Genomic DNA, 27451 nt, shown 5'->3' on the forward strand with positions numbered 1-27451 from the left:
GTCTACTGTCCTCCGGCGCATCCCCTCAAATTTTTGATTAGTGCTTTCTCTAAGCTAAGTGCCTTTGGAACATGACACATTATTATGGGGGGGGGGATTTTAATTGTCTTTTGGATCTGACCGTGGACAGGATGCCTAGTGGGCCCCAACTATTTCTTCACAGGCTAAGCAGGTGATTGACTTATGCGAGGGGTTGGGGTTGGTGGGTATTTGGAGATGTCTTCACCCTACCGGCAGAGACTTCACCTCTTTTTCAAATCCACATAATTATCACACGCAGATTGATCTCTTTTTGCCTCCCTTGGCCCTTCTGGATTCGATTATGGGTTACAAAATTGGGAATATAGCTACCTCTGATCACGTGGCGGTATATTTGGAAGTTAAGGCCAAGTGTGAGGGGCTAGGTTTGCAGCATTGGTGTTTGGACCCTTTTCTCCTTAAGAATTCCAAATTTGTGGAGTACTTTTTGAAGGAGTTGCAGGAATTCTTGACTATCAACTAAGGCACAGCTAGTAGCCCATCTATGCTTACAAGATAATACATGGCTTGGAGAGGGTGGATGCTAGGAAATTGTTTCCGTTAGGCGAGGAGACTAGGACCCGTGGACACAGCCTTAGAATTAGAGGGGGTAAATTCAGAACAGAAATGCGGAGACATTTATTCAGCCAGAGAGTGGTGGGCCTGTGGAATTCATTGCGGCAGAGTGCAGTGGAGGCAGGGACGCTAAATGTCTTCAAGGCAGAGATTGATAAACTCTTGATGTCACAAGGAATTAAGGATTACGGGGAGAATGCGGGTAAGTGGAGTTGAAATGCCCATCAGCCATGATTGAATGGCGGAGTGGACTCGATGGGCCAAATGGCCTTACTTCCGCTCCTATGTCTTATGGTCTTAAAATTATGAGGGGCATGGATATGATAAATAGACAAAGTCTTTTCCCTGGGGTCTGAGAGTTCCGAACTAGAAGGCATAGGTTTAGGATGAAAGGGGAAAGATATAAAAGAGACCCAAGGGGCAACGTTTTCATGAAGAGGGTGGTATGTGTATGGAATGAGCTGCCAGAGGAAATGGTGGAGGCTGGTACAATTGCAGCACTTAAGAGGCATTTGGATGGGTATATGAATAGGAAGGGTTTGGAGGGAAATGGGATGGGTGCTGGCAGGTTGGACTAGATTGGGTTGGGATATCTGGTCGGCATGGACGGGCTGGACTGAAAGGTCTGTTTCCATGCTGTACATCTCTATGGCTATGACTAAGTGGTCACAGGCAGGGGTCCAATACCTAGGCATTTTTATTACCCCCAAGTTTGATCTGTAATTTCGGACTAACTTTGCTCACTTGCTTGACAATCTTAGGCAGGATCTCCAGAGATGGGAGGCTCTTCCAATTTCATGGCTGGGCCGAATATCTCTCAATAAAATGAATGTTCTTCCTCGTTTGCTTTATTCCATGCGTATGCTTCCTATGATGTTTCCCAGGTCAACGCTGCGGAAGCTTATGGGATGGTTCCTTTTTCAGGCATCATGGGCGGCCCCTTCTAAATTGCAGTTGTCTCAAGGAGGGGGAGGAGTTGATTTCCCAGACATCAGAAGGTATCAGTTGAGTTCCCTGCTATCCTTTGTCTGCGTTTGGGTAGGTAGCGATTTAAACTCAATATGGCTGGATATCGAGGCCTCCCAGGCAAAGTGTCCTCTTATTGACCTGTTGTTCATGGATAAGATGAGGACAGTTATGGACCACTGCCGGAACCCTATTGTCATTAGTACAGTCAAGAATGGAGGGCGATGCGTCAGAGTGAGAGTTGCTTATCCAAGACTTCGCTACTTACGTCTATAGTTGGCATGCCAGGTTTCCAACCAGGGTTGATGGACTCAGGGTTCAAACTAGGGGCAGCGAGAGGAATTTCTAGTTTGGGAGACTTATTTGAGGGGGAGGTTATGATGTCTTTTAAGCAACTGAGCCACAAATATGGGTTGTCCAGCACAGAGATCTTTTCCGTTTTTTTCAGGTTAGGGATTTCATTCAGCAGAAGACTACGCTTATCACTAAGCCCTATTAGCCCGATACAGAGAGGTTGTTGCTATGTTCCACAAGCATCCTTTCGGTTAGTGCCCTCTATCACCTGCTGGGTGGCAGGGCCTGGAAGGATATTAACTGGTTATGTGAGGTCTGGGAGCAAGAGCTAGGAGTGGAGATCTCTTCTGAAACATGGGAGAACATATGGGAGAATGCTCAAAAGATCGCAATCTGTAATAGGACATGCGCTACGCAATTAAAAGGTCTGCACGGGGTTCATCTGGCACCAGAACGTCTGGTGAAGTTTAAAAAAGGGGCATCTTCAGTATGCCCCAAATGTAAAGTAAGTGTTGGTTATCTTACCCATTGCTTCTGGACATGCCACAGGCTCCGTGTTTATTGGAGCGCTGTGGCGGAAGAGATGGGGAGGGTATTGAGGACTGAAGTCAAAGTAGACTGCATATCTCTCAAGTCTACCAAATTTACCATCTGTAGACGCGCATGGGAAGAAACTATTTAATATTCTTGCATACTGTGCACGATAGAATATTCTGGTGTCTGAGAACCTGCTGGCCTTGCTGGGATGGCAGAAATTAATTATGGTACACATTCCCTTAGACATTTTTACAAACATCATGCACCACACAACAGACCATTCTTATAAGACATGGCAGCCCTACTTGTGTTATTTGGATATAGATTTGCCAGTTATCTTAACTAGGGTGTTTGTTTAACCAGGATGGTTAGGTTTGTCGAGTCCTGAGCCCTGGAAGGGGTCTCCTGAGTTAATACAGGTATATATGCAATGCTCCCATTGCTTTGTTTGGGAGCTTTGCGCCGAGCATAGCTGTTCTGTATTCTGTGTCTTTTTTTATTTTTCTTTCTTTTTTTTGATCCAGTAGTTATTTACTTCTTTATTGCTGTTGCTTTGCACAGTTAGGGTTTGTTTTGTATTATAGAGTAGGTTAGTAGTTAGTAGACAGTAGTTGTATTGTAATTTGTGTTTTTCTTTCTTTTTATTATATTGATTTTGTTATTGATTGTATTTTTCAATAATTTTATATGTTTGTAAAGTTAAAAATATTTGCTAATAAATATATTTACAAAAAGAGAGGGAAAAAGAGAGAGCTTTTGAACTTCAAAAACTGACACTTGAAAAGGAAAGTCAGCTTAAAAGACTGGAGATAAAGGCTGAGGGTAGGCTCAGTGAGGAAGTAGTGCGAACCCATGTGGAATAGCAGAGAGTTAAAACAGCAAGGTTAGCAGCTGAAGTGGCTGATGATTATGAGCTGATGCAAAAAACACAGTTTGGCTTCTCGAATCAATTTCAGTCCATGAGGGATAGAAACTGGGTCAAAAGAGAAATCCTCACGTGGAAAAGGGAAGGTAGATCTCGTTGACGATCCTAAGGATAATTCACCACAGGGTAAAAAATAAATCCTTGAGGGGGAAAAATAAGTTAAAAAGTTTCGTTGTTTTCATTGTAATAAAGTGGGCCACACAAAACCACAGTGTTGGTGGGCTAGGAGAAAGCCAGATATAGGAAATCCAGACAAGCATGGAAGTTTTCTTGGACTAGTAACAAAAAGCGCAAGGGAAGTTAAACAACTGCCTCACAGTGTACAAGATGATCAGAGGTTGATTAAGGAGGCAGTGCCAGATCTGCTTAAAAAATATACATGCAAGGGTAAAGTTTATTCACATAGGCCAGGAGTAGCAGGTAAAGAGGTTACAATATTAAGGGACACAGGATCCTCTCAGTCTACGATACTGAAGGATGAGGAGATATGTGGGATGAGGGATTATTGCCAGAAAAGGTACTGGTAACAGGAATTCATGGTGAGACAAGAAGTGCTCAATTATGTAAAGTGAGGCTAGAGAGTGCAGAGAAGAGTGGAGAATTGGTGGTAGGAGAACTAGACAAACTCTCAGCTCCAGGAATACAATTTGTCCTTGCAAATGATAGAGCTGATTCACTGGTAGGTGTGCTGCCTACTCTAGTTGAAAAGCCAGTGGAGATGCAGGCAACTGAAGACATGGAGAATGTTTATCCAGAAATGTTCCCTGATTGTGTGATCACAAGATCACAGAGGCACAAGCTGATGCAGGAGGGATCAAAAGGCACAAATAAGGAAGCTGACCTACTGTTATCCGAGACTCTTTTTGATTAGGTAAGTGGTACAAAGAAACAGCAAATGGTTAAACATGCAAGTATCTTTAGCTCTGCTAAGCTGATTGAATTACATCAAAAAAATGAGAATTTAAAACAATTATATCAAAAGGCATTTACAGAGAAGGAAAGTGAATGCATTCCTGTGTGTTATTATTTAACAAATGATGTCTTAATGAGGAAATGGAGACCATCACACGTTCAAGCAGATGAGAAATGGGCAGAGATTCATCAAATTGTTTTGTCAGTAGGGTATAGAAAGGAGGTGCTGTGAGTGGTGCTTGAGCTTCCACTTGGAGGTCATTTAGGAGTGAGGAAAACACAGGTTAAAATACAAAGACATTTTTACTGGCCTGGACTACACAAGGATGTAGTTGAATTTTGCCAGACGTATCATACATGTCAGCTAATCGGAAAATCACAGGCAGTAATAAAACCTGCACCTTTAATAACATTCCAGCATTTGAGGAACCTTTCACAAGTGTCTTAATTGATTGCGTGGGTCCCCTACCTCAAACAAAAAGTGTGAATAAGTATTTATTAGCAATAATGGATGAGGCAATCCCATTACGCAACATCACAGCTAAAAGGGTTGTAGAAGAATTACTTGAATCTTTTACTAAATACCAATAGAAATCCAGTCAGATTCAAGGAGGTTGTGGATAACTTGGGAATAAAGCAATTCAAATTGACTGTGTATCATCCGGAATCGCAGGGAGCACTAAGCGATGGCATCAAACACTAAAGACCATGTTAAGGGCTTATGGTCAGGATTGTCCAGATGATCGGGATAAGGGAGTTTGTTTGTATTGTTTGCAATCAGAGATGCACCGAATAAATCGACCAAATTCAGTCCATTTGAATTCATTTTTGGGCATGAAGTAAGAAGACAATTAAAATTGATTAAGGAGAAATTAATAAGTCAGGATTCAGAGACCACCCACTTGGACTATGTGTCAAATTTTAGAGAATGATTAAATAGAGCTGGAGAGTTGGCTAGACAGCCTTTAAAACTATCACAGCAAACAATGAAACAGAAAGTGGATAAGAAATCACAAATTCACAATTTTGCAATTGGGGTAAGGTATTGGTGTTACTTCCAGTAACAGGTGAGCCTTTAAAAGCAAGGTTCAGTGGACCATATCAAATGGAAAGGAAATTGAATGAGCTGAACTACTTGATAAGGACTCCAGACAGGAAGAAATCTCAGAGTGTGTCATGTGAATATGCACAAAAGGTGTTTTGATAGGGAAGGAAAGCAAGAGGAGAAGGTGTTAATGATTCCAGCACAGAAGGAAGAACCAGGTTCAGAGGATTCTGAATTGGACATTCCTCAAATCAAACTGGACAATGAGGATGTTGTCAAAAATTGGGATATTTTATTGAGTTACCTTCCACAAGAAAATCAAAATGACCTGAAAGAGTTATTACTGTCACATGGAGAGTATCAGAGAAATTAGCCTAATAAAGCAGAGAGCACACAAACCAGATCGGGTGAAATTGACAAGCTGTTTATTACAAGCCATATCACTGGAAAAGAAATTGACTAGGCTGACCTAGAACTGACAATCTGTACAGGTAGACCAAGGGTTCTCTACCTCAAGCTGAGGATGAAGCCAGGTTTTATAGGAATCTTGTACAATAAGATTAATTAAAATGGGGAAAGATACAGTGTATCTGTAAATGGAGAAATCTAGTTACAGTGATGATAATTGGAAAACAGTTATTGGATGAATGTCCTGATTCTTGATATAGTGCAACATCCTGATAGTATCAATGGGTAGGGAGATTCCAGTCTTCTTCACAGGTAGGTGAGTAAGGTGCTTCCATTGTTCCCATCCTGGGGGCAGGGTCCTTTAGTGCCACTCTGTCTGACCTTTCTTTTGTGTGGCTTTGGTATTGCTCTGTGATGAGACAGCCCTCAGGGCTTTGGGATAGCTGTATTAATCTGGTATTGTTAGTGGGTTTTGGGAAGTGTATTCCCTTGTTTGTGAGTGTGGTCTGGTTTCACTTGTCAGCCTGCTTGGTCCCTGCTGAAGCATTATGGGTGTTTTTGGTATAGTTTGGCCAAATTTGCTTTCCTATGTTCTGTGCGGGCCTATATGGGTAGGCAGGGTTACAGATCTTTTCCCACAATTCCCCTTTTTTTTGTTAGGGGAGGGATGAGAAAGGGGCAATGTAGTCAGAGCCAGGAGGATTGTCAGGTGGGCGGGGGGTGCTTAGTATCAAACAGATAGCTCTCAGTGTCTGAGCCTGGTTCAGCAGAGGTTATCTCAGGGGCAGGGATGTTCTCCCAGTGGATCTCTGCTAGCTGAGTGATGAGGGGGGAAGAAGGTGGTAGTATTGCACAAAGGCATGCAAATGTCTCGCCGCTTGTCCCGTTTACCAACAAGCCACAGTGTGATGGTCAGACAGGTCAGGCTGAGGGTGATGATAGTGATGGCTGCAGTGAGCAACTGGATCCATCCTCGATTTTCGGAGTGGCATCTTCTTCTGTCTGGTCCCTGTTCATTGATGGTGGACCCCTCTTGCAGCAGGTGGCATGTGTCCATTCGGCCGTCCTTCCAGTTTCACAGTGTCCGGGTCATCATCACAGCCTTTCCATCTGGGGAGAGAGAATCCTTTTCAAGTGAGTTCATCATGACATATCCCCAGGTCGGAACGGATGAATGGGCACTGATTTGGGTGTGGGCAACATGACCCTGACCTGGTCATGTGTAACACTAATACTCCTGCTAAGGGCCTGGACATAATCTAGCAGGGCCTCTTGCATCAGGAGAAGGGCTGCATCCATGGAGAGCTTTGGGGGTCTGGTAGCAGTGGGCATAGGCTGTCCCATAAGCTTCAAAAGGGGTGAGCCCAGTCGTGTGATTTGCCTGCACATGTATAGTATAGAGAGCAAGTGGCAAGACGTCTGGCCAGGTCAGTCCTGTTTCCTGGGTGATTTTGATTAGTGTGGTCTTAAGGGTTCCGTTCATCCATTTGACCATGCTTGATGACTGGAGTTGATAGGGAATGTGGTGTCGCCATGGTATCCCTTGTGCCTTGCTATTGCCAGTCGTAAGCTAGCAGTGAAGTGAGTCCCTCTGTCCGTCTCTATGCTACTGGGGACCCCAAATCTGGGGATGACATCCTTTAGGAGGCATTTTAGTACCGTGCGTGCGTCGTCCTTTTTTTGCGGGAAATGCTTCCACCCATTTGGAGAACATGTCCATGATGACCAGGATGTGCTTGTCACCCTGTTTTTTGGGGGGCTTGTGTGTGAAGTCCATCTGTAAGTAGCTGAAAGGCCCCTCAGGAACTGGCAGGTGGTCATATTTGGCAACAGGCTTTCCTGTGTTGTTCTGCAGGCAGTAAGGCACTGACAGCAAGGCTTGGGCAGCGGCAGTGAATCCTGGTGCATACCAGGACTGCGTTACAGTGTGTATCATGCCCTTCTTGTCCGTGTGGCCAATGCTGTGGGCTGCTAGGGTCAGTGTGTGTAGGTGGGCTCTTGGGCAAATGATGCAGCCATCGGGGTGTACCAGCAGCTGTAGGGAAGGTGACTGCGTGGCCCCAATGTGGGCCCAACTGTCCTTTTCTTGCGGGTGATCAGCCTGTTGGGTAGCTCGCACTGCCTCCATGGGGGTCAGGGAATACTGGGGCCTGTGCTATTGTGGGTCCTGCAGGATATAGGTGGTGGGGTTCAGGGCAGGAGCACGCTGTAAGGACAGATTGGCTTTGGATAGTAAAGCGACCTCATAGCCAGTTCTTCAGGTGGCAGTGAAATGTTGGGTTGCTGCTGAATTTAGCAGCAGGGAGACCGAAAAGGGAACCAAAACAGTGCATGGGTGATCCAGCACAATGAGGGTTGCCTTCTCTACTGTTACCACGGCTGCTACCACAGCTCTCAAACATGCTGGCATTCCCCTTACAACAGGTGGTAAGTGCATAGAGTAAAAAGCAACAGGGCTCCGGAGATCCCCATGAAGCTATGTTAAGATGCTGGATGCAAATCCCTCAGAATCGTTGACGTATAGGTAGAAGGGCTGTGTGTAGTCTGGGACTCCCAGGGCAGGAGCAGAGGCCACTTGCTTTTTTAATTTAGTTCCTGTTCCATCTTTGCTGTCCAGGTCACCTTTGCTGGCTGCTTTGGTGGTGCTGCCAACCGTAGGGGCTCGTGAATGGTACAGTGGTCTGGGATCCAGTGCCTGCAATAGTTTACCACCCCCTGAAAAGTCTGCAGCTGAGTTCTTGTGGCTGGCTGGAGGAAGCTGAGTGATGGCTGCGACTCTCTCTCTAGCTAGTGCCCTGAGGCCATGCGAGAGTTCGTACCCCAAGTACTGTACTGTGTGCTGGCAGAGTTGCATCTTCTCCATGGAAACTCTATGTCCATCTTTTGCCAGACAGCAGAGCAATGCGACAGTGTCCTGCATACATGATTCCATGGAGGTGGAGGCTGTAACAAATCATCCGCGTATTGCAAGAGAGGGTGCTGTTGCATAGCAGGTGTAAAGTAGAGAGGGTATGGCGTACTGCAGCGGCACAGACTGTGGGGCTCTCCGTGTATTCCTGGGGAAGCCTGGTCCATGTGTACTGGCAGCTGCCATATGTAAAATTGGCTTTCAGGGGACAATTTAATAAAGAAAAAGGCTGAGCAGTGATCGATTACAGAAAAGCAGGTGGCAGAGACAGGGATGCTGGTCAGTATGGCATTAGTGTCCGGGGTGGTAGGGGTCTCCACTGTTGGGGTTTCTTGCAGCGGTCTTAGGGGGCTGATGGTGCTTGGCAATGTCCCAAAACTTTGTGAGACACTGCAACATGTAGACAGTGTCCCATGAGGGATCCCCGTGCCCCCCCTGTGATGGCCGTGGTCCAGTAATCTATTTTATCAAATTTAAAGGACCGCCCATATGGCTAATTTCCTTGGAACAAGTTGTAAAGGTCCCTGTGAAGGGGATAACGTAATGCCTGTCCCCTGTCTTACTGCACGGTGTCTGCCGGTGAACGAGGTGTAACAAGAACATCTCCTATCTTATTCTTGAAGTTCACGTATCTGCCATGCCTTTTCTGTTATTCTTGTTCATTTTCGGCCCTGGGCCGTTCTCACCACATGATTGGGGTTACCCAGCTCCCACGGCTGGCATCTCCTGGCAGAGGGTGGATGTCCGTGCCCCCATGGCGCCCTGGACATTCTGGGTTGATTTCTATGTGCTGTGCTTCAGCTTTCGAGCAAAAGAAAACAGAGACCGTGCTGGCAGAACACACAGGCAGTAAGTGGTTGACAGGTTTGACTATAAAGGGTAATCAAGCGTGTAATTGCTGACCGCAATGTAAACAAACACTGAAGCACTGAACAATCACAGCCCTCAGTGACTGCAGAACAAACAGAGAAGGGTGGGAGCATTAAAACATTATTAATAAAACTTATGCAGAACTTTCATTTCATAAGCACCGATGGTTCCTTAAAAGAAAAACCATCATAGATCACCAAATGCAAAATTAATCAAGTCATCTCTGGATCTTGAGCTGCAGGGGTTGAAACAGACATTCAATCACCAGCAGGCAAATGTGCATGCAAGGCTGAACACAAAGAGTCAAAGTTTCTCCAAGGTTCAGTGAATAAGTATTCAGACACTAGGATCCTGTTGAGTACTAATATGAATTCTGACAGGCTGCCAGCTAGTCTCTTTCTCTCCGCTGCCCTGTGCAGCTGGGAAGCCAATAACGCAGCCACCTCATCCCACCCCCCAGGATCAAATTCCTCAGCAACAAGGTAAGTGTGGGGTACTGCGGGAAGGGGGCTGGGAGGGGTCCTTTGTTTTTCAGAGTTTTTGAGACTCCATGATTTTGGGGGGAGTGCTGACCACTTCCCTAAACTTATTTAAACTCGAGCCATGAAGAGTTGCTGAACCTACCTTCCCTATTCTGTTCCCAAACAATATTGGCTGGTGACCTGTATTAACAGGGTATTCCCTACCTTACTCTCCAAGCGTCAGTGGTTACCGTTGTGCTTGTTACTTCCTTGAGCAAGTCGGTGTCCACAGATCGCTGCCTCAGCAGGGCAAGTTAGACTTGTCCCTGGGGCAGTCCTTCTCCCAAGGGTTGGGGTCCCACAACCACATGGACCTCTAGTTCGAGCCTCTCTGTCTGACCTTTGTGTAGCCTTGGTATTGTTGTCATGAGACTGCCCTCGGGGCTTTGGGATAGCTGTGTTGATCTGGCATTTGACAGCCTAAAACTGTGATAACCACTGCCCCAGTATTAGTCACACCAGATTACACGAAGCCTTTCAAAGTGCCTATCGATGCCAGTGGTGTGGGTGTCGGTGCAGTGCTCCTGCAGGAGGATGACGAGGGAATAGAAAGACCCATTGGGTATTTTTCCAGAAATTTGAACATGCATCAACAGAAATATTCAACGGTGGAGAAAGAGACTTTAAGCTTGGTGTTGGCATTACAACATTTCAGTATTTATATTACTAGCAATGCATCTGAGACAATCGCTTACACTGATCACAAGTTCATGTCCTGCTACAGCAATTGGTGGAATTTAAATTCAATTGGTAAAGCTTGAATTGAAAGCTAGTCTCATTAATGATGACATTGTGGAAAATTTAAGGACAAAAATGCCAGACTGTTTAGATGGAGCTTGTCATTGTAGCCATTCAATTTGACAATTGTGCATGTGGCAGGTCGTGAAAATGTGATTGCCGATGCGTTATCAAAACCTGAATGAGATATGGAGGCATTCGATAGTGGGTGTACCGCGGCCTGAGTGTTCATGTGGTTGCACGTTTGCATGGTTATAGTTAGTATAGTGCATATGTGTGTTTAGACCACCAATTTGGGTTTTGAAGGGTTAAAAATGAAGCCATCTTTTGATATTGATTTTTTGGGGGGGGGGGAGGTGTCACAAAGCTAGTCCTTTTTTTCTAAAATTTGTTCCGTGGCTCAAGGAGACTCTGTCCTTGATTCTTCTTCAGAGGGGCAATAAACCAGGCTGGGCTCCGATCAGTCTGGTTTGGTATAGAGATGAAAAGGATTTTGAGATGCCTTTGTAAACAGATGAGACTTCAGGCCAAAGTGGTCATGCTTTAGAAGTGACCTGTGTAAAGAGAGGGGACTGGTCAGCTCTTTAGCTAGCTGAGCTGAGCAGGTTTAGTTCAGGCTTGAACTGGGAAGTTCAACAGGGAGCTGTGTGGATCCCAGGAACCATAGTACCGCTTTTTTAGTCGATGGTGTAGGAAATTCCCCAATTACTTTCGTTTTCGCATCTCGTGGGGCCCTTTGTTCCTGTCCAATAACATGGCCCAGAAAGGTGACTTAGGCTTTGGCAAATTCACTTTTGCTAGGTTTACCACCAAGCCTACCTTCTGAAGTTGATCAAATAAGTCCGATAAATATTCCTTCTATGAGTGACTAAGAATTACCAGGTCATCAATGTACAGGCACAGTTGTGTAATCCGGCCATGACCTTGTCAGCCCTTCAACTTCAACCTGTAAGCATGTGATCCATTTATACTGGGTTTTAAAGGGAGTTTGGGACTATTCTGTGTATTCAGAACAGTATAATTAAGTCTAGCTGGATAGGTTGAGTTCTGTAGCAGTTTTTTATTCTGTTCTTTGTGTTTCATTGTGTAATTTTGTGAATAAATTTTTTGTCTGCTTTAAAATCTAGTAGTCAACCTAGTTATCTTACTCCGGATAATTTTCACCGTACACTCACTGAAGCAAGTTGCAAAGTTAGGTCTAGGGCTGCCAGTATAAGAATGTTTTGAGTGGTCTGGCCTAGTCCATAACATTAGAAGAGCATGAGAACTCTCCCTGTGCTCTGCCCTGGGAGATGGCATGAACAAAGGCTCTGAGGACACAAGTGCATGTCCTGCCACAGCAATTGGTGGAATTTAAATTCAATTGGTAAATCTGGAATTGAAAGCTAGTCTCAGTAGTGATGACATTGAAGCTATCAGCAATTGTTCAATAAGTCTATATGCTTCACATATGCCTGTAAGGGAAGCAAATCTGCTATTCTTACCTGGTCTGTCCTAAATGTGACTCAGTCCCACAGCAATGTAGTCAATTTTTAATTGTCTACTGAAGCAGTATAATAATCTAGAACAAGGAGCTTATTGCTGCCAAAGTGATGATGATCAGATAATTTGTTTTACAGATATTGGTTGAGAGATAAGTATTGGTCAGTTTACCGGGGAGAACCTCCCTGCAATTCTTTGAACTAGTGGGGTCTTTACATTCACCTTTAAAGAGCAGCTAGAGTCACAGTTCAGCATTTCATTTGGAAGGTGGCATCTCCTCCAGTGCAGTAACTCATTAGGACTGCATTTCCTTGGCAATGGTTGATTTCTGAACACACTGCTCAACTCAGAAAAATGACTTTTCTTTATCCTTTTTAGGAAATGGACCACTACACGATCGCTGTTGTGAATACGATGACAGCAATTTGGTGGATGGTGTTTACTGTTACCCTGTTGGGCATTTCATTGAGGAGAGTGGGTATTCAAACGAAATGAAACACACCACCGATTTCTATTTTCAAATTGCTGATCACCAGGCTATGCATTACTCCAGGTAAACCAGCCAGGAATACCAAATCTAGTCACTCTGTCCAACAGTGCTGCACATTAATACAGGGTGCTGACAGGTTAGGGATTACAATGGATACATAGAATGACTAATTATATACAGCACAGAAATTGCTCATTTCGCCCATTCGGTCCATTCTGACATTTATACTTCACAAGAGCCTTCCTTCTAGATTTCTTTAATTCACTATAACACGATAATGTTCTACCTCTTTCTCCCTCTCGTAATTATCAAGTTTCTCTTTAAATATGTTTGTGCTACTTGTCTTAACCATACCATTTATGGGATGTAGGTGTCACTGGCTAGCCAGCATGTATTGCCCTTCCTTAGTTACCCTTGAAAAGGTGGTGCTGAGCTGCCTTCTTGAACTGCTGCAGTCCATTTTTTTTTTCAAAAATATACTTTATTCATTGAAATCTTTGGCACCTGTACAGCTGATGATGCCTTTCAGATGTTCACTTTACATGTCTTTACATTCAGAGAACAGACTGAGTCATTGGTATTTACAATTCTGTATGTTAACCATCCAGCCTCTTGGCATTTAGCTGAGGCATCAGTGGAACCCAATTACTGAATGGGCCCCTTGTTATTCGTTGGCAAAAGGGCTTTATGCAGTGGTCTTTCCCCACCGCGCTGTGGCAGCAGCTGTCCCAAGCTTCAGCGCAAACCTCAGCACTTAGTCTTGGACCTTTGGAATGTGCCAGACTGCAACACTCAGTCGGAGTTGACTCCTTCAGCTGGAAGACCAGCAAGGTTTGGGCAGACCAAACGGAGTCTTCCATTGAGTTGATGATCTTCCAGGCAAGTTGATATTTGTCTCAGTGTGCATCGAGGGGAACAGACCGTAGAGCACGGAGTCCCACATCACAAAGCTGCTCAGGATGAACCTTAACAAACAAACAAACACTGCATTCCTCTCCAGACTTACCTTCTATAGACACATTCCAGAAGGAGGTGTGTGACAGTCTTATCCCCTCCACAGTCACCTTGAGAGCAGTGTGAGAAAGCGCAGCAAGTCTGGGCATAAAGGATTTCACAGGCAGAGCCCTCCTCACTATCAGCCAAGCCATGTCTTGGTGCTTGTTGGAAAGGTCTGGCAATGAGGCATTCTGCCAAATGACTTTGACAGTCTGCCCAGGGAACTACTCAACAGGATCCGTTCTCTCCTTTTCCCAAAGGATCTCCAGGATACTACGTGCTGACCACTTCCTGATGGACTTGTGGTCAAAGGTGTTTTTCTTCACAAATTTCTCCACAAAAGACAGGTGAAACGGAATGGTCCAACTACTTGGAGCATTCCGCGACAGTGAGGCCAAGCCCATCCTTCACAATGCCGGGGACAGGTAGAACCTCAGTACGTAGTGACACCTGGTGTTTGAACTGCTGCAGTCCATATGATGTAGGTAGACCCACAATGTTGTAAGGGAGGGCGTTTCAGGATTTTGATCCAGTGACACTAGAGGCACAAGAGTTATATTTCCAAGTCGGGATGATGTGCAGTTTGGAGGAGAACTTGCAGTTGGTGGTGTTCCCATGTTTCCCATGTTGTAAAAGTTTGCTTCATTTTGGATAGGTATGTTTTTGCAAAGTCCAATTAGTCAATAGGAATTAGAAGTTGTTTCAGAGAGCTTTTGTCAGTAAGGAATTATGACATAGGCTTCTTTCATTCCTGTGTAGATCTCACAGTGCAGAAATATGAATTAGGTAGTATTTTTATGGAAATTAAAGATTCTTCAAGGATGCTTCTTCCAAAATGACATCTGGAATAGAATGTAGTTACTTGATATCATAACACGTAAGGGAGACTTTTTAATTAATTGTATGATTACTCTCACCAGTTGACTTATTTAATTTTTCAATCAAAATTAAACTAGAAGTGTTCAAAGAATTATTCTTGTTAAAACTTGACAAAAGAGAATGGCTGATTGAAAATAAAGATATGAAAGATGGAATTATGGCTATAAATATCTCCATGTATCTTAATTTGTGTGATAACTAATGCTTTGGACGCCTATTAATTTGACAACCTCCTGATGAATGATCAGCGCTCCGAAAGCTAGTGCTTCCAAATAAACCTGTTGGACTATAACCTGGTGTTGTGTGATTTTTAACATTGTACACCCTAGTTAACACCAGCACATCCAAATTGTGACATCCATTCTTCAAGTTATTCTTGGGGCCCATTTTTTTGAATAACAACCAGCTCTAACTGTTCTACACCTATATTCAGTGATTCTGTAATTCCAATTCTTACTTCAACTGTGAGAACCGTGGTTATAAATTCTTGAAATGATAGAATACAGAAAGGCAATCTAGCCTATTGTGTCTGTGCTGGCTGAGATACAGTTATCTAATTAATCTGCTCTCTTCTCAAATGCTCTGTAAATGTTTTTCCAATATTGCAATCTATGTGGTGTTAGAAATGGAATTTCAGGATTTTGACCCAGTGACAATGAAGAATAGGAATTTTTTCCCGCCATTTGACTGGCTCTCTGTACCAAGGTGCTATGACAATTCACTCATCCTCCCTGCAGTCCCTGTTTTCGTCCACATGGTTTGCAAGAATCTCATAATTGTAGGGACTGAGGCTCCTCAACAAATCCCGCTATGTTCTTACACCTTCCTCGCCTGTAATCAAACCTTCCTCTCTTCATTGCAAACTAAATATGAATAAGCTAGTCTGAGGGAGTGACTGACTTCTGGATAAAAGTGTTCATTTAACTTTCCCCTTCCCTGAGCTGGTGCAATGTTTTCAGCTTTGAAATCAGCTCTTCAACTAAGATCTGAAGTTCCTGGACTTATAAACAATTATTACAGATATGTTCACACTGGATTACATTGATGTCTAGCAGCTTCCACATGCTGCAACAGAAATACATCACCCATTCTGTCATCATATTTTATTTAATTTATTGATTAACTATTGTAATATCTCTGCTCTTTACACTAGAAGAAGCCCCCACTCTTTACACTTCATTCTAATTAACTTTCATTACATTATTATCAATCTTACATTAATAAGCTGTGTGTAAGAGGGAAAAAAGAATAGAGACTGAAACACAAACTAAAAAAAACTTATTTTTTCTTTAAAGACAAGAAATACTCACCAATCCTACTCAGCAATCAGGTGCTTTTTCTGCATTAGTATCACATTGTAGTTTGTGACATCAGATGTACTATTTTGAGCCTTTGAAATAGAATCAACGTAATCATTTACCAGATACTGAGTGGGTGTAGAGTTGGCAAAGAAACCATCAGGCATCATTTGACATTATCGAGACGGAGTAAGGTCAGAGTTTGAGATGTCAAGAGCAAATAGTCCAGGGCAGGCTCATACACATCAGAGATCAAAAGGGTTCTTCTTGTGTAGTGTGAGACACTATGCACATTAGCTCATCTCATCTTGTGACCCAGCAACTTCCAATCACTTCCAGTAGAACAGTCCCGACATGTGAGACAGAAACGATTTTCAGAATCTGATGTATCCCACTTGGCCAACAATAGCTTTTATTTAGGACATGCCTTGTTGGTTGCTTTGGATCTAGATTAACAGGGTAGTTGGCCAATAAACAGGCACCCCCCCAGAAACATAAGCCCTGGTGATCATCACCTTCTGTAACCCCTGCTCCTGGGCTCTGGCCCAGTTAAGGTGGAACCCTTTTTTTTAATCATAACTTATTTTTGTACTTAATACTTCTACATTATAAAGCCCAGGATCCCATATATCATTTTAACCACTTTCTGAACCTACCACATACCCTCAACAATTTATTCTATACTGTCACAGGTCTCTCTGCTCCTGCATTAACATTAGAACTGCAAGGTTTATGTTATATTGTTTGTCATTATTGTTTCGTCTAAAATGCATCAGATTTGTTTCTCTGCATTAAATTTTATCTGCTATCTAAACATTCAATCTGTAAATCTCTTTTCATCCCCTGCAAGTCTGATCACAGTCCTTTTAGTTCCTAACAATTGCTAGTTTTGTGTCATTTGCTGATTTTGAAATTGAACCTTTACATGCAAGTTTAGGTCACAAATGCAGATCAAATGTCTACTGAGTAATTCAACTTCCTTCAGGATAGAAAAACAATTGTTTACCATTACTCTCTGCTTCCTATTACTCAACAAACTTCACATTCATGCTAATACTGTCCCTTCAATTTCAAGGGCTCCAACCTTGCTGTCAAGCCAATTATGTAGCATTTTCAAATACCCCTGGGAAGTTCATACATTCTTCAGCTCCATGTCATCTCAACAAAATGTAATCAAATTAGTTAAACACTTCAACACATCTGTACTTTTTTTTCTCAATTAAACCACAGTAATCTTGTGCTGGATTATCATTTCTGAAAGCTGTTGCTCCAACTGGGGTTTAAGTGACTGGTTTGTAACTGCTGGGTTTATCCTGGTAGCCTTGGTTGAACAAGGGCATAACATATTTAATTCTCCAGTCTTCCGGCACCATAATCTAAGAATTATTTGAAGATTATAGCCAGTGCTTCTGTAATTTCCACCTTTACTTCCCTGAGCATCCCAACAGATAACTTATTCATTTTACAAAGCCAGGCTTTATATTACTATTTCTTTGTCAATTTAATTTATCTTGGGCAACTTAGAAGAGTGTAGGCATGAAAGACTTTTGGCTGACTTTTGTTGCTGTGTTTCGTTACAATATCATATTTGTGTATGAAACTGAGAGAAAAGATCAGTTGGTTCATTGTGCCTGTCCCATACCACAATGGGCAGAGGCACAAAACTCAACACCCTTTCCACACCTTAACAACCATTAGCTATAAAATATCTTGTGAGAGGCAAAAATCCCAAAGCCACTAACTGAAAAAATACTTTAGAAAATTCTTCTTCTTCAAGTGATTAAGACCAGATCAGGAGATCACACAGATCAAGGTTTACCCACAAAGACACTTAGATCGCTGTAGATGCCTTTATTAACAATTGAATGGGGTTTTTTTGAAAAGCATATATTGGAAATTTAATCTGCAGGTATCCATCTAATTATTTTAAACATATGCTGTACTTTCTTCAGTTCTAAATGGGTGTAAACTGCCTTTTATTTTTCATTTTAAAGTGGGTTGCTTCTGTGTGACATAACAAGTGGAATACATTCACAAAGAGCTGAATATTGTTCTGATTCTCTTCCAGGATTCTGCCCAAGATTTGGCTTGGCAGCTGTCCACGACAGGTGGAACATGTGACCGTCAAACTCAAGCATGAGCTGGGAGTGACTGCGGTAATGAACTTCCAGACAGAATGGGATGTGGACCACAATTCATGGGGATGTAATCGCAAAGCGGAACCAATGAAACCTGAATTTATGATGGAACTGTACAAAGATGTAGGCTTAGCCTATGTATGGATGCCAACTCCTGACATGAGTACAGAAGGTGAATGTGCATTGGTCTTGACTATCGTTCTTTACTGCCAGAAACTTTATAAAGTCTTCAGGAGTGAGTGATTACAACATACAGGAAAATAAATAGAATGATGAACATATTATATGGGCTCACAGTTAATTAGTAACAGTATATATACAATGACTTTAGTCCAGTGAAACATCCCAAGTTTCATCACAAGAATGTAATTTAACCATTAACTTGACACTGACCTAAAGAAGATGACCAAAAGCTTGGTCAAGATGGAGAGGCAGAGAGGTTTGGATCGGAATTCCTGAATGAAAGCCAACACAGCTGGAAGGCACACCCATCAATGTTAATGTGAAGGAAGTGAAGGGAGGACAAGGGTTCAGAGATGGTGAAGCACAGAGATCGAGGTTTATAGGTTTGGAGGAGTGACAGACAAAACAGTGGGAAGGCCATGGAGGGATTTGAAAATAACGATAAAAAACATTTAAATCAAGACATTCTGAGATCAGGAGGCAGCGAAAGCCAGCAAGCACAGTAGTAAATATAACTTCTAATATAATAAATTTTCACTTCTTCCTTTGAACGTTCTTATTTCACAAATTCCCAGGATATTTCAAACATTAAAACTTCTAAAAGACAAAGTAAAATTAACCTGAATGCTTGTTGTCAGTTTGTAGATTGTCTGTACCTCTGGTAGTTTGGCTGGCAACAGACAAAATATCCTCTCAAGAATTTGTTTTTCTTAGTAAACAGCAGACTTGGAAACCTAGTCTTTGCTGTTGAGTAATCCATCAGGATTCAGAGAGAACGTTTTGGAACTGAAAGAAATCATTCACTACAGCTTTATTACACACACTGTTAAATCTTACTTTTTGTTTTAAGTTAGTTTTAGGAGAATTAACATTATGTTGTCACCAGGGAGTGACTGCAAATGTTGATTACACTGAAAGAATTTAAGAAGCAAATTTCAGAATTACAGAGACCTTGCAAAGAAATGTCTTCTGAATTACTATTAGGAAGACTGAAGCTCTTATCTTCCATCTGGACTACAAATTCTATTTCCATCTCCATCTCTCTCAACAATAATTGTTGGAGACTGAGCCAGATTGTCCACAACCTTGATTTTGTATTTGACCAGACAGCATATCCATGGCATCTATTTTCAACAACATAACGTTGCTCAACTCTACCTGTGCCTCAGCCCAGGTGAAATCCTCATCCTTACCTTTGTTATATTTCAACTTGACTATTTTAATATCCTCCAGGCTAACACCTCACATGCCTTAAGCCTGAGGTTATTCCAAAACTCTGCCTTGTCCTTATTGCATCAAATCCTGTTCACCCATCACCCCTGCATTCACTGATATACAATGGTTCTGGTTAAACAGTGCCTCCATTTTAACATTTAAAATCCCTGTTTTCAAATCCAACGCCAACCCAATTTCGCTTCTTGGGCATCATTGTCTGTGAAACACTGTATAAATACAAGTTATGTTTGATAAGTATGATCTCGCAGTTCTGGTATTACACTTGTAAATCTTTTAATCCAGTCCAATGCTCCACATCTTCTTTAAAATATGGTGACCAGAACTGTACATAGTACTCAACAAGTGTTTCTTATTCACATTGAAATTAATTTGCAAATTATATGCCTTTCTGCAAGTTTTTTTATGCTTTCTTGTAAATTCTTGCAATCCTCCTGAGTATTGACCAGCTCTCTGAATTAGATGACATTTGGAAATTTAGAAATTGTGTTTTGATTTCAAAGTCTAAATCATGAATATAAATGGTGAAAAATCATGGTCTCAGCACTGATCCTTATGAACCACCATATTAAACCTTCTGACACTCCAAAAGTATCATTTTCTTCTATTCTCTGCTTTGTAAACAGCTTGCTCTCAATTCTATTTGTTCTGCTTAGTTTATAATTCACTATCTAATCCAGCTCATCAAATATTTTTTGGAAATCTAGATATACAGTATCTTGGTTTTCCTAAGATATGTTCAAGGGCAGTCAAGGCAGTGATTCCTGAAAAATGCAGAGTAAATAGGGACATAGGGACAGATAACATATTGATTGATGCTGACGCAACCTGCAATGCCCTTAGTCCAATAATTGGAACAAAAAACATACACCATCCAAACCACAGTGGAGCAGAACACCTGACTGAGACAGTAAATAAGAATACAGTGTCTTTAATAGACAAATATTTATTTGTTCACATTGTTTGCCTTATCAAGACTTACCTTAGCCAAAGTTTACACTGTTCTGACACTTCTAATAGAAAAAGTCTATTTCGCAAAAGTTTCTGGGGATTTGTTAGTTACTTTCATATAACTGCTTGTTGAAATAGGGAAGGGGCTCAGCTTGCAAACACCAATTCCTGATATTTAACGAATGACCAGTTTCCTGGTAATCATCAATGAAAGAAAATTCTGAAAATTATGCAGAACTTTACAAAGAAGCAATTTGACCCAACAGCATATATTCAGTACAAACTCATCCCACTTTTATCTTGCTCTATCATTATATACTTTATTGTTATACCTCTCACGTACTTACCTATCTTCCCCTTATTCATCTTAACTATTCCTTGTGGGGTAATTATAATCGTACTCTGAATAAAGAAATTGTCTTACTTATTATGTAATTCCTTGCAGTGATAGCCTTGATAAACTCCATAAATTCATTCAGCATCCTGGTAATGTTTCAGCTGCAATTAATAAATTAGATGCATATGTGCAAATTATAAGATGCCAAAAGTGCACAAAGTGCAATATCACAATTGTTACGGTTAGTTTTCCCTTCTATTGCATTGAACAATTTAAGGGATTGAGAATGAAAATTGAGGTTTCCTTTGACAAATCCTCAGTGATACAAACACTACCTGGGTCAAACATATCTAGCTCCACAAATATTTCAAGTCTTTCTTTCATTTCCTCAATTGCCCTTGCAGATAAACAACAAAATATTCAACTTGCTCTTTTTTTGATTAGTTATCATTTCAATCCGATGAAATTGTCTCACATTTTTTTGATTTCTCTGGCTTGTTTCACATCAGGTCGGGTGAAGATGCTGCCTCAAGCTGTATACTTGCTTCATGGATTGCTGGAAAATGGCCATACTGTCTATGTCCATTGTAATGCAGGTGTGGGTAGATCGACTGCAGCAGTATGTGGGTACCTAATGTACATAATTGGTTGGAATCTTAGAAAAGTTCAGTACTTTGTAAGCGCCAAACGACCTGCAGTGTACATAGATGAAGAGGCTTTGATTCGTGCCCAGAATGAATTTTATCAAAAATTTGGACATGTTCACTCTTCTGTGTGTCACAACTGTTAGATAGAAATTACTGTTTGAAAACATTATATTTAAAAATAGGTGTTGAGTTTTCTTTTTAAAATGAGTGCACGTTTTAACGTTAATGCTATGATAGCTCAATGCTTTGAACATACTTGCAACTAACAAGAATTATAACTCCATTTTTCATTTTCCAAGCAAAGCTATTGAGTTCATACTTTTACTTCACCTGCTGGTGAAAAAATACAAGTGTGCAGTTCTGAAAACAGCGGCTATGTTTATTCACCAAGGCCACTGGATGGAAACTGATTGTTTGTTCCTTTCATTTCCCCTAAGGGTTTATTTAATTATTTGGAGTACTGCTTTCCAATGACCTTAATAGAGCATATTGTATTTCTGAAGTTCAGTCTTGTTCGGTAACTAGCCACTGGGAAGTATGTGAAATGTTGGATAGGAGATTTGCCTAATGATTTTCTCCCCTTCCCATGGAGAACATCCAGGTTTCAGACAGCATGCCCAAACATGGAGTGACAAATGTTAAGACATCAAGTAGTTACTTACTTTCAGAAAATAATAAACAAACATCACAGAAAGAATCATACTGTGTTGCACAGTGGAATTTAAATGGATTCATACTCATAATCTCCAACATCAAATATAGAGTTTATAGTACATACAGGGTATTCAGCTTGATATTTATCTTCCACATGAACCTCCTCCTATTCTTCTTCTCACATTTTATTAATGTACCCTTCTAATCTGTTCTCCATGTTTTCTTCAACTTTCCAAGGCATCTGTATTGTTCACATCAAGTAGTTGATGTGACAGTAAGTTGCTCATCACTCTTTGAGCAAAGGCATTCTATTTGAATTCCCACCAGATTTATTCATCATTATCTTTATCACTTTATACTCATTTTCAATTCCCTCCCATGGCTTCAATCGCTTCACCTTTGTAACTTGCTCCTGTCCTTTGAATTTCTTGAAGAAAAAATAAAGGTACATTGCTCCTTTTGTTTCTGTTCTGCATTCTAGTTGCTGGTTATAGAACAATATTACCAAAGGGCTGGTTGACAGTCTCTGTTCATCCTGTTAGCCAAGGAATGGTAGATGTAATTAAGCTTAAAGGAATGACAAAACAGGTCTTTGATAACATACAACAATGCAACAACGCTAAGCTATAGTGGTGCTAATTTTAATGATCATTGTCATACATTTGTAAATATTGGCAATTTAGAAAAATATCAAATATGAATGTTTGACTCTACTGTTTGAAAGAAAAAGTAACAATAATATATTAAAGATTGTGCCTGTGTGGACGTCTTCATAGTATCATTTTATATTTAAGATTGCAATTACAACTTGTAATCTGTGGAAACTTCAACAGCATAATATATGAGGAAATGTAAAATCTCTGGCAGGAAAACTAGATTTTCATGTTTAACTCCACATATGCAGTCTAGAATTTGCTGTCAGTATTAAAAGAGTAAAAATGGTAAACACTGACTATTTTACCATTATTACATCTACAAAATCCAAGTTATTTAAAACTCAATGACCATATGCAATGCTGAATGGAGAAATCAATAATAAATGTGTGTATATATTAACAAAGTATTTTTGAGTTAATAAAATGTTGACAAGTGAACTTCAGTGAGAATTTCACTTCACGAAGCTTCATATCTTGCCCATTGATGTCTTAAAGCATCAGGTATACCGTTTATTTTGAAATTAAGTTTCATGCATTTTCCTCAGCTCAAAGAGACAATTTTTATCACTCTATTAAATCTTGACACATTGTGATAGTTAGTACAGTTTGCAATTATGTAGTACCTCTAATGGATTGAAACATCCCAAGGTGCTTCATGGCAGTAATATCAAAAAGACATCAACATAAAACTTCATTAGAACAGATAACCAAAAGCTTGGTCAAAGAGGTCTGTTTAAGGAGTGGAGAGAGACGGTGAAATTTAGTGAGAGAGTTCCAGGTCTTAGGGCCCTGGTAACCTATTAGTTGGCTGTCAATGGAACAGTGAAAATGGGGAATGCATAATAGGACTGAATTACAGATCTCAGAGAGATGTAGGAGGTTAAAGAAGTATGAAGGGTGATGGTGAGGGTTGAGGCCATGGAGCAATTTGAAAACAAGGAAGAAAGTCTTAAAAATTGAGGTATTACTAAAGTAATAGCCAGTGTGGGTTAACAAATGGAAGATGGGTGAATATGATTTAGTGCAGTCTTGGATACAGGCACCACTGTTTGGAATGAACTTATGAGTTTCTGAAAATAAAGACCTAATTATGTTCCAGAACTTCCAATTAATTATGTTATGATTTTAATCAGAAGCTTTATACACACTTAAGAAATGATGGTTCACTGAATCTATTTCCAACACACATACATGATACACCTAAAATCTCTCAGCCCTGTCCCCAAGCTTAGCTTCTTCATATGCCAGCAGCCAGGTAATATCCAACGAGAGCAAAGGTGCTCGCATACCATAATCCCAACAAGTTTGATTTCAACTCCTAAAGTTAATCCGAGCAAATTGACAACTCCAAGTCATCAATGAGGTAATAACCTCCCTGCTGACCATTTGCAAGGAACCACACACTGACCTGTTAATGACCCTATAAAAAGAAATACTTCCTGACAGCTTAGTTAAAAGCTTATACTCGCATCCCCTATGTTTTCTTTTATACCCAGAAGTGTTCGTACACACAACAGAAAGGTTTTCCCACCACCAAGTCACCACCAGTAATCACCCATGCAGGCAATTAGAAGTTTACATGCAAAGCCCATTATGGTCATTACAAACCATCAAAAGTGAGGGGGGTGCGGAGATATCTGCTCAACCAGAGATTGGATGCCATGAGCAAAATTAAAGTTAGCATGATGGGATCTACTGATCCGCTTGGTGCTACTCTTACAACAGAGTTGAAATACAGATATTATTGCTTCATATACATCCCATACAGCTTAGAATCATAGAGTCATGGAGATGTACAGCATGGAAACAGACCCTTTGGTCCAACCAGATATCCTAACCTAATCTAGTCCCATTTGCCAGCACCTGGCCCATATCCCTCTAAACATGTCCTATTCATATAGCCATCAGATGCCTTTTCAATGCTGTAATTGTACTAGCCTCCACCACTTCCTCTGGCAGGTCATTCCATACATGTACCACCCTCTGTGTGAAAAAGTTGTCCCTTAGGTCCCTTTTAAATTTTTCACTTCTCATCCTAAGTGTCTGCCCTCTAGTTCTGGACTCCCCCAACCCAGAGAAAAGACCTTGTCTATTTATCCTATCCATGCCCCTCATGATTTTATAAACGTCTATAAGGTCACCCCTCAGTCTCCGACGCTCCAGGGAAAACAGCCCCAGCCTATTCAGCCTCTCCCTGTAGCTCAAATCCTCCACCCATGGCAACATCATTGTAAATCTTTACTCAACCCTTTCAACTTTCACAAAATCCTTCCAATAGGAGGGAGACCAGAATTGCACACAATATTCCAAAAGTGGCCTAACTAATGTCCTATACAGCCCCACGACCTCCCAACTGCTGTACTCAATGCACTGACCAAAAAAGGAAAACACTGTCTTATCTTCCTGCAACTCCACTTTCAAGGAACTATGAACCTGCATTCCAAGGTCTCTTTGTTCAGCAACACTCCCCAGGGCCTTACCATTAAGTGTATAAGTCCTGCGCTGATTTGCCTTTCCAAACTGCAACATCTCACATTTATCTAAATTACATTCCATCTGCCACTGCTCAGCCCATTGGCCCATCTGATCAGGATCCCGTTGTACTCTGAGGTAACATTCTTCACTGTCCACTACACCTCCAATTTTGGTGTCATCTGCAAACTTACTAACCACACCTCCTATGTTCACATCCAAATCATTTATATAAATGATGAAAAGGCAATGGATCCAGCACCGATCTTTGTGGCACACCACTGGTCATGGGCCTCCAGTGTGAAAAGCAACCCTCGACCACCACCCTCTGTCTTCTACCTTCAAGCCAGTTCTGTATCCAAATGGCTAGTTCTCCTTGTATTCCATGAGATCTAACCTTGCTAACCAGTCTCCCATGGGGAACCTTGTTGAATGCCTTACTGAAGTCCATATAGATCACGTCCACCGCTCTGCCCTCATCAATCCACTTTGTTAATTATTCAAAAATCTCAATCAAGGTCGTGAGACATGATTTCCCATGCACAAAGCCATGTTGTCTTTCCCTAATCAGTCATGGCCTTTCCAAATGCATATAAATCCTGTCCTTCAGAATTTCCTCCAACTACTTGCCCACCACCGATATCAAGCTCACCGGTCTATAATTCCCTGGCTTTCCCTTACCACCTTTCTTAAATAGTGGTGTCATGTTAGCCAACCTCCAGTCTTCCAGCACCTCATTTGTGACTATCAATGATACAAATATCTCAGCAAGGGGCCCACCAATCACTTCCCACAGAGTTCTAGGGTACATCTGATCATGTCCTGGGGTTTTATCCACTTATATGTGTTTTAAGACATCCAGCACCACCACCTCAGTAATAAGGACATTTTTCAAGATGTCAACATCTATTTCCCACATTCTATGTCTTCCATGTCCTACTCCACAGTAAACACGGATGCAAAACACTCGTTTAGTATCTCCCCCATCTCCTGTGGTTCCACACATAGGCTGTGTAGTGGGGAAAATTAGCAGTCACAGAGTCAGAATCTGGATTGAACGACAGAGTTTATTGTACAAAGAAACCGGAGCTCTGGGGAGAAAGAGAGACTTCATCTGCATGGCAGTCAGCTGCGAGCCTCCTCGTACTCTCGGAGCACATTGCATTATATTTTATACATTTTGTGGTACAATAGTTTAAGTATTGGGTCTTTGTACAGCATGGTTTGTTTACAGAAAACCATTACAAAATCATTGTCAGTTTCAGTGGTCGTGATCGTTCTTCCTGAGAAGGAAGATTGTTTTCCATTACAGCAGATCTGAAGTATTAACACTTGTATACAGGATTTGGAGATGCCGTTGTTGGACTGGGGTGTACAAAGTTAAAAATCACACAACACCAGGTTATAGTCCAACAGGTTTAATTGGAAGCACACTAGCTTTCAGAGCGACGCTCCTTCATCAGGTTACAGTGGAGGACTCAATCCTAACACAGAATGTATAGCAAAAATTTACAGTGTGATGTAACTGAAATTATACATTGAAAAATTGATTGTCTGTTAACAGACAAGGCTTAATAGACAATCAATTTTTCAATGTATAATTTCAGTTACATCACACTGTAAATTTTTGCTATAAATTCTGTGTTAGGATTGAGCCCTCCACTATCACCTGATGAAGGAGCGTCGCTCCAAAGCTAGTGTGCTTCCAATTAAACCTGTTGGACTATAACCTGGTGTTGTGTGATTTTTCACTTATATACAAGCAGTCTCAGGTAGTTAACCTTTCTATTGAAGGTAGTGGCTGGACTCAGACACTTCGGCAGGCAGTAGACGTTACTGATATGTATTCTCTCCCCCATCCGCCTTAAACTAATCATCTATGCTCTGTGTCTATAGTGCTGGCATCCTGTCAGCCTCAGGCAGTATCTGTGTATGCTTTGCTATATTTTTCCATGTAATGGCTCAGTGACCATCCTGTGAGCGAAGTGACCAATTTATTGCTCAGTGGCTGCCTTGTGTCTGTGTGCCCCATGTCAGCATGCCCCATGTCAACTCCCACATCAAATTGCCTTGCTGATCTTTCAGGGATCCTATTCTCTCCCTAGTTACCTCTTTGTCCTTAATATATTTATAAAATCCCCTTGGATTCTCCTTAACCCTATTTGCCAAAGCTATCTCATGTCCCCTTTTTGCCCTCCTGATTTCGTTCTTAAGTATACTCCTACTGCTTTTATACTCTTGTAAGGATTCACTCGATCTCTGCTGTCTATACCTGACATATGCTTCCTTCTTTTTCTTAACCAAAACTTCAATGTCT

At 41.5% G+C, this 27451-nt stretch overlaps 1 protein-coding gene across 1 annotated transcript in view; it reads left to right on the forward strand.

Annotated features, from left to right (window-relative positions):
- epm2a (EPM2A glucan phosphatase, laforin) overlaps positions 1 to 22767 on the forward strand; it is a 35993-nt gene extending 13226 nt beyond the window's left edge. The window contains exons 2-4 of the mRNA XM_043680908.2: positions 12579 to 12753; positions 17932 to 18173; positions 21215 to 22767. Coding sequence (XP_043536843.1) covers positions 12579 to 12753; positions 17932 to 18173; positions 21215 to 21495 — 698 coding nt within the window. The 3' untranslated portion in view covers positions 21496 to 22767. The remainder of the gene's footprint in view (positions 1 to 12578; positions 12754 to 17931; positions 18174 to 21214) is intronic.
- Positions 22768 to 27451: the final 4684 nt, after the last annotated feature.

The sequence above is a fragment of the Chiloscyllium plagiosum genome, unplaced genomic scaffold (assembly GCF_037043375.1).
Source record: "Chiloscyllium plagiosum isolate Xiang-an unplaced genomic scaffold, Cpla_swu_hap1 HiC_scaffold_3, whole genome shotgun sequence".
Taxonomy (NCBI): Eukaryota; Metazoa; Chordata; class Chondrichthyes; order Orectolobiformes; family Hemiscylliidae; genus Chiloscyllium; species Chiloscyllium plagiosum.